The following is a 15,231-nucleotide window of genomic DNA, read 5'->3' as shown; positions in this document are numbered from 1 at the left end:
AGGGCCTAGTCTAGGCCCCTAGGCCTTAGGAGGTCTCCAAGGGTAAACTCAAATGGATCCTATCAATGTATTGGCTGAATGTCTGGGGAATGAAATTCAATCAACTGTCATAGTACACTGAAGCTAAAATTGTGATGAGAGGTGCAATATTCCAGGAAAACAGGGGACTCTGGCAAGTCAGAACAATCTAAGTTACTAGTATTGTATAAGGAAATAAAAACTTTTGAATTATGAACTGGCACGCTCAAGCAGAGAAATTATGACATTCATCATATAAATATTAAGTAAAGTGTTTTCTAGGCTTTATCCATGGAGTACATTTTAAGCTTGTTATTATCAAATCACACTTCAAGATAAATGAATAGAAACAAGTTAAAGAATTATGATGATATTATATAAAAAAAGGAAAATTCTAATAAAATTCTTAAAATTCTAGAACGTTATAGTTAACCTTCTTGAAAAAGTTTCTTTTTCTTTCTTTTCTTTCAATTACATTTTTTGGGGGTGGTGGAAGAGCATCAGCCATTTCTTTTGCATACTGCCCTAGAAATTTGGGAGATAATATTAAAACAGATTTTTCTTTCTTTCTAAAGATTAGGGAATTAGTGTGCCAAGTATCCCTTCTTAAAAAAGTACATCATATTTTATATTTCTTTCCAAGTATAATGTATGGCATCTCAAAAATTTGTCATATTTTATTTCTTTTTAGAACACACATACAGCAATTTCAAGAGCAACACATAAGTATCTCAAAAAACTGTTCAAAATTGTAATGTGATGTGAATTTTGAATTTCCTCAGTGCACATATTAACAGAAACTTGAAAATTAAAGTAATAGAAAGTCTTAACTATAATCCCTGGCCTCTAGTATACAACGCTGTAGCAACACAACTCTTTAGATGTTTGATAATCAACAATTTGAAAATAAAATTAATAATTAAAGACATCAAATTTGGAACTTTTGTAAGAACTTACCAAAGAGAAGGCCTGTGTGTAATTGATAACAAGGATATTCCAGCACCTTTTGCAGCCTGAAATATCTTCCCTTCAACATCAATGCTGACTGCACTAGTACATTCATCCAGCAGTGCATATTTTGGTCTTTAAAAACAAACATTAACATGTTAATAAATTTTTACATACAGAATGAGTTTAAACCTTAAAAGTTTCACTTTTTTTCTAATAAAGGCAGTCTGTAGAGCTTTTTCTTTCTCAATTTTTGAGACTAATTTGTGTAGTAGAGGTATTTAAAAATTATTTAAAAGTTTGATAGCATTCTCCTAAAAATCAATGTGGACCAGGATTTTCTTTACTTTTTGGTAGTTCCTTTAAAGCCAGCTCAATGTTCTTTTTTGAAACTGTATTAAGATCGCTTTATGATACTCTGATAATTTTGGTATTTCATATTTTTGCATATTTCCTTTAAATTCTCAGTTTTGCTTGCATATGACTGTATAACAGGTTCTGATCATTCTTTATTTCTTCTCTATTTTTGTGATTTTGTTCATTTTTATTTATTAATCTGATTTTCCTTCCTCTTTTTAATCAATTTGGCTAAATATTTCTTATTTTTGCTGGCCTTTTCAAAGAACCAGCTTTGAATTTTGTTCAGTTCTATGGTCTTTTTCTTCTTCTATTTTTAATATGAGGCAATTGGGGTTAAGTGACTTGCCCAGGGTCACACAGCTAGTAAGTATCAAGTGTCTGGTCTGAGACCGTATTTGAACTCAGGTCCTCCCAACTCCAGGGCCAGTGCTCTATCCACTGCGCCACCTAGCTGCCCCTATGGTCTTTTTCTTTATAAGAAAATAAGACCTACTAGAAAAATTATATCTTAAAGTTCTCTAGAATGGGAAGATTGGAACACAGAAGTAAGATTTTGTAGACTGAGATTTTCAAAGAGAAAAAACACAATCAAAGCTAAAACCATGAGCTATAGCAAAAATATGGAGGAAATCTAAGCCCTTACCCTTCTTTCGTTTTCTGAATTTTTGCTACCATGTTGCTTATTGAAACAAACTTAATTGTAGTTGTGGTTTGGGAAGCAAAATAGAGCAAATAACAGCTGCAGCTTCTAGTGAAAGAGTATGGGGCAGTGAAAAGAGCACTAGATTTGGAGTCAAGAGGACAAGATTTTGAATCCTAACTGTGTGACTTACTGAAATTGGGCACACACTTAACTTTTCTCACACCCACTCATTGACCTCATGCATTCCCTTCCTATGCTCCAATTCATCTCTTCTCAGTCCTTCAATAGTGCTCTCTGGAACCTTGCTAATATTATTAAGAAACTTACCCTTGTCTTAGTCTTTCCATCTCATGTTCTTTTAATCTTGTGGTACCCATGGGGACCTGGCTCCAATCAAAACACTTCACCCTGTATCATCCCTTCTAGGATTTAATGCGCATTCCCTCATGTGCTATGAGGCTCTGAACTAGGAAGAGTAGGCATACTTCTCATCTCACAGACTCATCATTCAATAATCTTTCCTTCTGTGAGGTTCACTCTACCTGTATCTATCACTCTTTCCAGAGTTTATTGGTTGTTATTGACAAGCCCCTAAATTCATTCTCAATCCTTTCTAAAAGTGTTCAGTACTTCAATAAATCCGTATATAACATACACTCCTAATTCATCACCTTTTCAACTATCAATACCAATACACTCACAAGAATTATACACTTGATCTCACCATCATAGAAAGGGGTTCTTTTCCATGATTAAGAACTCTATCCAACCATAACCTTCTATCATTTCATTTCTCCCTTTCACTCTTCTTAAATATATTCTTCACTTTTTTCATCATCTCTAGTCCCTTCATTCACATAATACCTAGCATTTACATAGTACTTTAAGATCATTTCTTCCTTGTCCAATCTTGAGCAAACTAGAGGATTTTAATTTTGTCCTTTAATCATTAATCCCTTTCCTCAGTCCTATTTTCACTTATTTCTTTTCCAACTTCAACCCTTCATTACCTCTACCATCTGCTTTGTACTCAAGAGCTGCTGTTAACTAGTACAATAGGAAGTTAGAGGCAAACAGGGTTAAGTGACTTGCCCAGGGTTACACAGCTGGTAAGTGTCTGAGGCCAGATTTGAACTCACAAAGATGAGTCTTCCTGACTCCAGTCCCAGCACGCTATCCACTATACTATTTGCCCCAAAGATATCTTAGAACAAATCATAAATAATAACAGTCCACATGTTACAAACATATTAGTGCAACTGACATTGACCACTAAAACAGGTGCCTGAATGTGTATGTAATGGACTGATAATAGGAACGTTTTCTTTTATAATGCACCAATATTATGTCATGCCACAATCGGTAATAGATTGCATTCTTTACAGGCAAAGCTTTAACAACATCTTCAACTCCAAGTAACACAACAACATAGTTTCAACTATTGTAGGACAAAAGGGGGGAAAAAAACTAACTTCATTCCTAAGCCTAGGTTAGATGAAAAAAAAAAGAGTTATTAAAAGCCCAAAAGGAAAAAAATTAAAGACTCTGAAGTCACTAAAAATCTTTATTTCATATAAATTCTAGGAATTATATCCAATAACTAAATGGAAAACAAAAACAGACCTAGTATTTCAAGTGATTTGAAAAGGACATGGGCATTATTTAATTAAAAACCCTTTTTGAGTTTTGTGGTGTGATTTTAGCTAACAGGTCAATCATCCTAAAACAAAATAATAAAAAAGCTGGTCATTACTAAGAACGAAAAAATCTAGTCTCTCATGGTATTTGATAAAAAGTGTGAAAACAATCCAGGACCTGCACAAAAAAGTATACCAGACAGTAGCTAACATGGTAAGAACAATAGGAAGAAAGGTAGACTCTAAGGAAAGACATTAAAAAAACCCCACCATGGCCAAAGTGACTTGAGAGGATTACTGAAGATCTGAAGAAAGGTATTAGAATATTTCATCAATGTCAAGCTGTTATATGCAATAAAAAATATGAAAGGGGCAACTAGATGCACAGTGGATAGGGCTCCAGCCTTGGAGTCAGGAGGACCTAAGTTCAAATCTAGCCTCAGATACATAACACTTACTATCTGTGTGACCCTGGGCAAGTCACTTAACCCCATTGCCTAACAAAAACCAAAAAAAAAAAAAGAAAAAGAAAAGAAAAGAAAGAAATATTGCTCAATTAAAAACAACAAAAAAGAAATATGTAGAAAGGAATCCAAAAACCAAAAGCATACCAAATATTCTAGATTCCTTTAGTAAACAATTGATAGCAACAGACAAAGGAGTTAAAACAATGTAAATAACAAAACATTCAACATCAAATTCAAACATTAAAGAGTAAATAGGAATGGTTTGCTAGAGTTGAGATTAGCTAACACAAATCTGTGGTGTAGTCACAAGGTTTTACACTTTCTTTCATTTCCATTTAGTAACATATGAGCAGGAGTGAAGGGAGCAGTTGGGAGAGAGGGAGGGAGTAATACAAGGTTGGAGAAAAAGGAAGGAGATTGAAGAGTTGAAGATAGTGTAAAGATGAAGTGGTTCACCAAAGGGTCAAGACTGGGAAGAAGGGAGAGTACAACCAAATAAGGGTGATGGCCTGAAATAATAATGCTTATTGGAAGAGCTGAAGAATGTTTTGAAGATCTGAGATAATGGAGATAAAGAACAGATTTAGGAATAGTTAGGCATAGAGAAAGATAGGAAGACAAAAGATTTTGATCAGATAAAGAAAGATCTTTTTTTTCCCATTAGTAGTATTTCATTTTTTCCAATTACATGTAAAGATAGTTTTCAACATTCACTTTTATAAGATTTTGAGTTCCAAAATTTTTCTTCCTCCCTCCCCAAGATGGCAAGCAATCTGATATGTTATACATGTACAATCATATTAAATGTATGTCCACATTAGTCATGTTGTGAAAGAAGAATCAGAACAAAAGGGAAAAATCATGAGAAAAAAAAAGTGAAGATAGTATGCTTCCATCTGCATTCAGACTCCACAGTTTTCTCTGGATGTGGGTAACATTTTCCATCACAAGTCTTTTGGAATCTCTTGGATCATTGCATTGTGAAGAAGAATTAAGTTTATCACACTTGATCATCACACAATGTTGTTGTTACCATACAATGTTCTCCTGGTTCTGCTCATTTCACTCAGCATCAGTTCACGTTAAGTCTTTCCAGAGTGTTCTGAAATTCGCCTGCTCATCATTTCTTATGGCATAATAATATTGCATTACTTTCATACACCACAATTGTTCAGCCATTTCCCAATTGATGGGCATCCCCTCAATTTCCAGTTCTTTGCCACCACAAGAAGAGCTGCTATAAATATTTTTTGCAGATATGGGTCATTTTCCATTTTTTGTGATCTCTTTGGGATACAAACCTAGTAGTGGTATTGCTGGATCAAAGCATATGCACAGTTTGGTTGCCCTTGGGCATGGTTCCAATTCGCTCTCCAGAATGTTTGGATCAGTTCACAACTCCACCAACAGTGCATTAGTATTTCAATTTTCCCACATCTTCTCCAACATTTACCATTTTCCTTTTCTTAAAGAAATATCTTGAATATAGAAATGGAATACTTCTGGGTGACTTAATGTCACATAAGTGGCAGAGCCATAATTTGAATCCAGGTCCTCTAATTCCACATCCAATACTTTTTCTACTGTACCACTTTACCCTCCATTTATATTTCTTAAACTAACAGACAAGAAGTCCTGATATTACGAATACAGACCGCAAAATATCCTGTATTACTTATTTATTTATTAATACACAACATGTATTAAGTGCTTACTAGGTAGCAGGCACTGTGCTAAGCACTGAGAATACAAAGAAATGCAAAAGCATCACCCTTTCATTCAAGAAGCTCATATTCTAATGGGAAAGACAGTGTGCAACAAACTACATACATACAAGGTAAGACAAACATTATGAGAATACAAGTTAAATTTCAGAAGGAAGGACCTGAGGCCAGATAGGTAGACATAGGGGAGACTGAACCAGCTGGATGGGTAATAAGCTGAGCCTGGGCCACCAGTATCTCCTTTAACTCATGAGCCACTGACCATGAAAGCTAAAACTACCTTTCCCTGAAGCTGCACGTCCACAAATGGAGTGGGACAGCCAGTTCCACTGCCACCCTCTGTCTTCTCTAGAGAAAGCAAGGTCCAGGTCACTAAACTTCCTGCTTCAGCAGTAGGGAAGCCCCTTTCCCTTTATGAGCCACTGACCAAGGTTAGGACTAGGACTCTCAGAAGCTACACCTTCTGCGTTCACCAAGGAGAGCAAGAGCTAAGAAACTAAACCCCATGCCTCAGTGACTGGGAATTCCCCTCCTGTTGTGTTCCTTAGATCCAGGAGCCACTGACCCAGGGCTAACAATAACACTCTTGGATCCAACGCCTGTGTCCCAGTGGAAGGGTGTTCTTTCCCTATCATGGTCAAGGAGAGGCTTGAACTCCTATCAATACACACACACACCACACACACACGTATATATATGTAAAAATACATATACATATACATATACATATACATATATGTGATAAATATACACATACATATATTGCGATTCATATATGTGTCTATGTATATGATGTGAATGTACACAGAGTCTTTCAAAAGTCTTCGTGTGTGTGTGTATGTATGTATATATGTACGTATGTATGTAATGTAAGTTGGATACCAAACCATTGTCTGAGAAATTGTATACAAAGGAATTATTTCCATTTAATGGCCTCCCTTCTATCCTAGATACATTATTTTTGTTTGTGAAGAAGCTTTTAAGTTTACCATAATCAAATTTATTTTTTATCTTTTCTAATTGTCTTAGTCCCTTATTTGGTAAGAGCAAATCTCCTACCTGTACCTGCCAAAAGTATATTATCTGCTTCTCTTCTATTTTTTTTTTACTGACATGACCTTGATTTATTAAGATCATATATTTTAATTTATTGTGGAATGTAGCATAAGCTGTTGATCTAAGTTTAATTTCTGTCAGATTGATTTCCAATTTTCTCAACAGCTTCTTATCAAATGAAGAGTTTTTGTCCAAGCAACTTATGTTCTAAGCTTTATTGGACACTGTGCTACTGAGTTCCATTTTTCTTTTTTCTTTTCTTTTTTTTAGGCAATTGAGGTTAAGTGACTTGCCCAGGGTCACACAGCTAGCAAGTGTCAAGTGTTTGGTCTGAGGCCAGATTTGAACTCAGGTTCTCCTGACTTCAGGGCTGGTGTTCTATCCACTGTGCCACCTAGCTACCCCATGTTCCATTTTTCTGATGCCTCCTTTACATTTCTATTTTTTTAACCAAAACCACAGGGTTTTGATCTATTTCTATTTTTTAAATCGAAACCAAGTGGTTTAGATGACTGTGCTTTATAATAAAATTTGAAGTCTAGACATACTATTCTTCCTTTATTCCTACCTTTTTTCATTATTTCCTTGGATATTCTAAATCTTTTGTATTTCTAAACAAATTTTGCTATTATCTTACTGAGTTCTATAAAGTATTCCCTTGATAATTTGATTTGTATAACATTAAAAATATAAATTACCTTTGTTAGTATCTTTAAAAAATTATATTGTCACGGTCCAGCCATAAGCATTGACTATTACTCCTGCTATTTACGTTGTTCTTTGTTTCCTTAAAGAGGAATTTGTAATTGAATCTGTGCAAGCATATTGTATGTTTTGGTAGACTGATTCCCCAAATATTTCATTCATTTCTTTTTTAGTTATTTTAAATGGGATTTTCTTTTCTATTGGATTTTGGCTTAAAAACATTTTTTAAAATTTTGGAGTGGAAAGGGATTATTTTGTAGCCTGAAATGTTGCTGAAGCTATTAATTATCTTTGCTGATTTTCTAGGGTTTTCTAAGTAAATTATCATCAACAAATAGGGATAGTTTTAACTTTACTTTGTTCATCTTTATACTTTTAATTTCTTTCTCTTAGAGCTATTGGTAACACCTGTATAATTATATCAAATGAAAGTAGGATAAGTGGACTTCTTACTTTTCTCCTATTCTTACTAGTAAAGTCATTAGATTATACCCATTGCATATTTGGTTTTAGCTGCTTTGTATAACATTTTTTAAAAGGTTCTTCTATGCTCATACATTTTAGGAGTTTTTTAAACCAAAATGAGTATGATGATTACTCAAAAACCTTTTCCTGCATCAATTGATATAATTATCTGGTTATAGCTGTCTTTATTTTAATGTGCTTATCTTGATTGGTTTCCTAATGTTGAATTAACTTTGCATCCCTAGCATAGAACCAAATTAATCAAATAGATGATTTCCTGGATGACTGCTGTAGACTATTTCATAGTATTTTATTTAAATTTTTTAAATTGATATTAATTCTATAGGTCTATAGTTCTCTCTCCCTCTCTCTCTCTCTCTCTCTCTCTCTCTCTCCTCTCTCTCTCTCTCTCTTTTTCTCTCTTTTTTTCTCTTTTTTTCTTTAACCTTCCTGGGTTTAGTCATTAGGACTTTATTTGTCTCATAAAAGGAGCTTGGACAATGCTTTCTTTCTCGATTTTTGAGAATCATTTGTTTAGCATGGTTACTAATTATTCTTTAAAAATTTGATGTAATTCTTCTGTGAAACCATAAGGACTAGGAGATAGTTTTTTCCCCACTGGTATTTCCTTTACAGCAATTTCCTTTTCTGAGATTGGGCTACGTAAAATCTCTATTTGATTTTTTTCTTAGTTTGAGTATTTTATATTTTTGAAAGTACTCCTCTCTTTTTTTGAATTCTCAGTTTTATTTGTATATAATCGGTTCTATTAGTAGATGATAGGTTCTGATTATCCTTTTTATTGCTGGTTTTGTTATGACTTCACCTTGTTCATTTGCTGTTTTGTTGGCTTGATTTTTTTTAAAAAAATCATATTGCCTAAATATCCTTCTTTAGTCCCTGTATTCCTGAAGAAATTAAAGCTTTTGAAGTACCTATTTTAATTCCCCTCTTCTAAGGTTTCTGAGTCTTGTACATGTTGCCCCCTACCCCATTTTTCTTTTCTGCATCACCCTTAGAAGTATCAATTCCTGCATGAGAGAGAGAGAGAAGTATTATATCTTGGTAGAAATTTTCATGTTTCCTTGATTGTATGGTTCATTACTACCCTGCCTTCCCCATGACCATTTTCCTATTTACCATAAACATTTCCTCTCTATGTTCATACTGGTCATACTGTTCCAGGTGCTAGTTTTCCCCAGGAGCTCTGCTTTTCCTGAGGTAGAATGATTTTCACTGAGACACAATATTCTCTTAGAGGGAGATGTCTCTCTAACCCTTCCCCACCCAAATCTCTGCAGATTATATCTCTTGTGAACTCCTCATCTCCCATTAAGGAATATATCTCTGGTGGTCTAAGAACTTTTACCAGTGAATTGAAATTTTCCCCTTTCTTTCCACCTATTTCAATCCTCCTTTTAGCCACTTGACCAATTCTCCCACAGCTCCTTTTATTTGTGAGAGATTATTGAGGTTTTTTCCTTTAGTGCTTGACATTGACTACATTAAGGTTCATCACACATTCTTGTTTCCCATTCTTCCCTCATCCTCTTCTACGAGTTTTCCTATTCAACAGGTCATTAAAAAAAAAACTAGACAAAAAAAATTATTTTATCTGTAGGAAAGGTGTCACGAAATTCAGTCTGTAGAGTTTTAGGCCTGTTCCTCTACTATCACTGCTAATTAAGTTCTGCTTTCACTTCCTTTATGTACTTTTAGAAAGAAATCTCTGAATGATCTTTCGGTTGTTGTTGTGTATGTCTTGAATACCATAAGTCACTTTCTATTTTTTTGGTTATTTTCCTCTCTTGTTTCTGAGGTAATTTATTTCATCACTTATACTTTCCTTGATTGCAGCATTTATTTATCTTGCTTGTATTTCTGATTTCTGGAGTGTTTTCAAAATACATAATCTATCCATATATTTCCTTTCCTTTCCTTTCCTTCCCTTCCCTTCCCTTCCCTTTCCTTTCATTTCCTTCTTTCTTTCTTTTTTTTTTTTTTGAGTAGAGAGATGCCTCAGTCTCCTCACTTGTATTGGTCCATCTTTTTTACTGATGATTAGGTTCTTATTTGTAAGATATACCTCCATGGTTTGCATCTTGAGTTCCCTTGCTCCTCAGAACACATTATTCTATTCCCTTTTACAGTTTCTGCTGGCTGCAGAATAGTTGAATAATACAAATTACTTTAATTTCCATTCCTTTATATTTTAAGGTCTTCCCTCCCACTCCTGCAGAATTTGCTATTTGTCATCAGAATTATTACATTTAACTACCATGTTTTTAGCACTTTAAAAAGTGCCTGAGGGGCAGCTAGGTGGCACAGTGGATAGAGCTCCAGCCTTGGAATCAGAACGACCTGAGTTCAAGGCTGGCCTCAGACACTTGACACTTACTAGCTGTGTGACCCTGGGCAAGTCACTTAACCCCAATTGCCTCACCAAAAAAAAAAAGTGCCTGACATATAATAAATGCTTAGTAACTTGATCTAAATACTTGTCAATACTGCCTTAGAGTTTGGAGTATAGGTTTTTGGTGGTTTTTTCAGTAGGCAATTCGTGGGTTCCTTTGATTTGCATGCTGGTTTCTGTGTTCAGAAGTTTCCTGTAGTTTTCTTGTATTATTTATTATAATAATGACATTTTATTTATATTATATCAATGATATGAAGTATTACTATTTTTTTGGCATTGCATATATATAGATTTTTAAAATTTTATTTATTTTTAGTTTTCAACACTCACTTTCACAAGATTTTGAGTTCCAAATTTTCTCCCTATCTTGTCCCTCCCCTCTCCCCAAGATGGCATGCATTCTGAATACCCCTTCCCCTAATCTGTCCTCCCTTCTATCTCTCCCCCTTCTTCTCTTATCCTCTTCTCCTTCTATTTTCCCATAGGGCAGGATAGATTTCTATACCCCATTTCCTGTATTTCTTATTTCCCAGTTGCATGTAAAAACAATTTTTTAACATTTGTTTTTAAAACTTTGTGCTCCAAATTTTCTCCCTTCCTCCCTCCCCACCCAACCTCATTGAAAAGGCAAGCAATTCGATACAGGTTAAACATGTGTAGTCATGCAAAACACTTCCATAGTAGTCATGTTGTGAAAAATTAAGTATATTTCTCCTAATCCTGCCCCCCCATTTATTCTATTCTTTCTTTTGACCCTGTCCCTCCTCAGAAGTGTTTGCTCCTGATTACCCCCTTTCCCAGTCTGCCCTCCTCTCTATCATTCCCCCGTTCTCTTGTCCCTTCCCCCCCCATTTTCCTGTAGGGTAAGATAGATTTCCATACCCAATTGAGTGTGTATATTATTCCCTCCTTAAGCCTAATCCTATGAGAATGAGATTCACTCATTCCCTCTCACCTTCCCCCATTTTCCCTCCACTGTAAAAGCCTTTTCTTGTCTGTTTTATGTAAGATAATTTACCCCATTCTACCTCTCTCTCCTTCTCCCAGTATAATTCTCTCTCACCCCTTAATTTTATTCTCTAGATATGACCCCTTCATCTTCAATTCACCCTGTGCCATCTCTCTCTCTCTCTCTCTCTCTCTCTCTCTCTCTCTCTCTCTCTCTCTCTCTCTCTCTCTCTCTCTCTCTCTCCATACATGCATACATATAATTTTTTCCCTCCAACTACCCTAATACTGACAAAGGAATCATGAGTTACAAATATCATCTTTCCATGCAGGAATGTAAACAGTTCAACCTTATTAAGTCTCTTATGATTTCTCTTTCCTGTTTACCTCTTCATGTTCCACTTGAGTCTTGTATTTGAAAGTCACATTTTCTATTCAGCTCTGGTCTTTTCATCAAGAATGCTTGAAAGTCCTCTATTTCATTGAATGATCATTTTTCCCCTGAAAGATTATACTCAGTTTTGCTGGGTAGGTGATTCTTGGTTTTAATCCTCTCTCCTTTACCCTCCAGAATATTATGTTCCATGCCTTCTGGTCCCTTAATGTAGAAGCTGCTAAATCTTGTGTTATTCTGATTATGTTTCCACAATACTTGAACTCTTTCTTTCTAGCTGCCTGCAATATTTTCTCCTTGACCTGGGAACTCTGGAATTTAGCTACAATATTCCTAGGAGTTTTCCTCTGGGGATCTCTTTCAGAAGGTGATTGGTGAATTCCTTCAATTTCTATTTCACCCTCTGGTTCTAGAATATCAGGGCAGTTTTCCTTGATAATTTCTTGAAAGATGATGTCAAGGCTCTTTTTTTGATCATGACTTTCAGAGAGTCCAATAATTTTTAAATTCTTTCTCCTGGATCTATTTTCCAGGTCAGTTGTTTTTTCCAATGAGATATTTCACATTGTTTTTCTATTTTTTCATTCTTTTGAATTTGTTTTACAGTGTCTTGATTTCTCATAAAGTCACTAGCTTCCAATTTCTCCATTCTAATTTTTAAGGAAGTATTTTCTTCAGTAAGCTTTTGGACTTCCTTTTCCATTTGGCCAATTTTGCTTTTCAGGGTTTTCTTCTCCTCATTGGCTTTTTGGACCTCTTTTGCCATTTCGATTAGGTTCTTTTTTTAGGTGTTATTTTCTTCAGTATTTTTTTGGGTCTCCTTTAGCAAGGTGTTGACTTGTTTTTCATGATTTTCTTGCATCACTCTCATTCTCTTCCCAGTTTTTCCTCTACTTCTCTTACTTGCTTCTCAAAATCCTTTTTGAGCTCTTCTATGGCCTGGGACTGATTCATATTTTTCTTGGAGGCTTTGGATGTAGGAGCTTTGACTTTGTTGTCTTGTTCTGGTTGCATGTTTAGATCTTCTTTGTTACCAAAGAAAGATTCTATGGTCTGACTTTTTGGACCTTTGTTTGTTCATGATCCCAGACAATTACTTGAGTTTTAAACTCTTTGTTAAGGTAGGGGTCTGCTTCCATTGTGGAGAATGTACTGTACCAATCTTCAGGGCTTTTGTGCAGCTGTTTGCAGAGATACTTCTAGGGACCTGTAAATTTTCAGTTCTTCCAAGGTGCTATGATTGAGGGTGACATGTATATTCCTTTCCTGGCCTGGGCTCTGGTCTATGAGTGACCACAAGCACTCTTTTCTGTCTTGGAACTATGAGGAGGATTTCATCTTCAGTACCACTACAAGCTCCACCATGCCAGCACTCCTCCTTGCCCCAGGACTGCCACCCAGAACTGTGACCCAGATCCAAGCACGGGCAAAGCAAGAGAATCCTGCCTCAGCACAGGCAAAGAGATCCCTGCAAACCCCCTCTGATCAGCCACTCAATTCCCCCTCAGTCTGTGGGCCAGAAGCTCTGGAAGCAGTCACCATCCCTGGAGCTACACTTAGGGACTGGGGCTGGGACCGCCCGCGCTTCTCTCTCACCACAGTCACAGACTTTTCCCACTGACCTTCTAAGTTGTCTTTAGCCTTTCTGTGTTGAGAAGTCTGGAAACTGCCACAGCTGCTCTCAATTCAGTCCTCTGAGGCCTGCTTCAGGTTCACTGAGGCCTGTTTTGCCTGTGCGCCCACACTGACCTGCACTCCTCTCCCCGCCTGGTGGGGGAGAGCCATCCAGGTTGTCTTCAGCTGTTAGTTTGTTTTAGTCTGTCTTTTTGTGGGTTCTGCAGCTTTAGAATTTGTTTAGAGCCATTTTTAAAAAAAAATTTTTTTTTGGTTAGGCAATGGGGTTAAGTGACTTGCCCAGGGTCACACAGCTAGTAAGTGTTATGTGTCTGAGGCTGGATTTGAACTCAGGTCCTCCTGAACCCAGGGCCAGTGCTCTATCCACTGCTCCACCTAGCTGCCCCCTTAGAGCCATTTTTTACAGGTATTTGGAGTCATTTGGGGGAGAGCTCAAGCAAGTCACTGCTTTTACTCCGCCATCTTGGCTCTGCCCCTCCTAATATTCTTGTATTATTTATATGATGTTAAAGCTTTGTGATCTGTCATTTTTTCCCTGGGATTCCTATGATCCTTGTGTTGCCTCTACGCATCTTATCTTCAATATTAATGTTTTACTCTTATTGACATCTTGTCCTCTTAACATTATTGCTTTTTGTTTCTCTTCTTTCATATTGTCTTTAACTTCTGTATATTCATATTCTCAATCAGTTGTTCTCTGCTTTTCTTTACAGAGACTTGACACTACGAATTCAAGTTTTTCTATGCTGCCAATTATTTCAAGCTATCAATTCTGCTTTCATGATCCTTATTTCTCTCAAACCATTCACAAACATGGTGCTATTGTTTCATGTTCTCTTGGGAATCTAAGAGATTCCTTTGTCTTGTAATTTTCCTTTGTCTTGCAATATTTACAGAGATTTTTAAGATTCATTTAGAGGTCTTCCCTCCTGTTACTTATAAGTTCTCTGTTGATTTACCTGTTTATACTAGTGGTTTTTAACCGAGTTTTCTTCATCCTGGTATCTTTAGTAATTTCACGCTTCTTTTCCTGATATTCCCCTATTGTTCACTCTCTGATTTCTTATCATTTGATAGTACATTCTTGGAGGGCTGACTCATCTTTCTTCCATGCTGGGGAATTCAATTAGTCCTGACTGAAGTGATTTATGACAGGACAAAAATGGCTCCATCTAGTTGCTAGTCCCTTTTCCTTCAGGGTGGTGCAGCCTCATATATGTATTTGCAACCTATTCCAATTCCTCCTGTTATTTTAGGTCTCTGGATTAATGCTGCTGTAGAATTACACACAGCCAACCTAGACAGAGCACACTTCTGCTTTCCTATCCCTACACTGCCATACATATTAGATCAAACGACCTTTTAAAACTTCTTGAAATGAAGTGGTAAATTGAAAAAAGTAGAAATTACCATATCAAATATTCATAGTCTCCAAACTATATGGGATGAAAAGCTTTCAAAAGAAAGATACTTAATAGAGGAGATCAAAGTCTTATAGGAATAGAATGAGGTACATATCATTCCATTAGCCCTACTTGCTATCTGAGGACTCTTGCAATGATACCACAGAGGATGAGCTTTATTTTACCCCACAGAGAAGAACCATTATGCAATGGTTCTTAGAATATTAAATATCAATCAGTTAACTTCAGGATACTGACTTGCCCTAGGATCATTTCTGTCTGAACTCCATAAAAAAGATGGGAATAACATAACAACAACAACAACAACAACAACAAAATAATGGTTAGGGATTCCTGACATAAAAGGCAGTAAGAAACAAAATATACTCAACAGCCTAAAAACGGAAAATTC

The 15,231-nt window shown here is 36.0% G+C and overlaps 1 protein-coding gene across 1 annotated transcript in view; it reads right to left on the bottom strand.

Moving 5' to 3' along the window:
* Nucleotides 1-15,231, bottom strand: part of ABCD2 (ATP binding cassette subfamily D member 2) — an 82,765-nt gene that overhangs the window by 5,155 nt on the left and 62,379 nt on the right. Inside the window, 1 exon segment of the mRNA XM_020973724.2 lies at nt 976-1,101. Coding sequence (XP_020829383.1) covers nt 976-1,101 — 126 coding nt within the window.

This window comes from Phascolarctos cinereus, unplaced genomic scaffold (genome assembly GCF_003287225.1).
Source record: "Phascolarctos cinereus isolate Bilbo 61053 unplaced genomic scaffold, phaCin_HiC Scaffold_1;HRSCAF=81, whole genome shotgun sequence".
NCBI classification, from domain to species: Eukaryota; Metazoa; Chordata; class Mammalia; order Diprotodontia; family Phascolarctidae; genus Phascolarctos; species Phascolarctos cinereus.
Note: the sequence above shows the minus strand (reverse complement) of the source record. Positions and strands in the feature narration are given on the sequence as shown.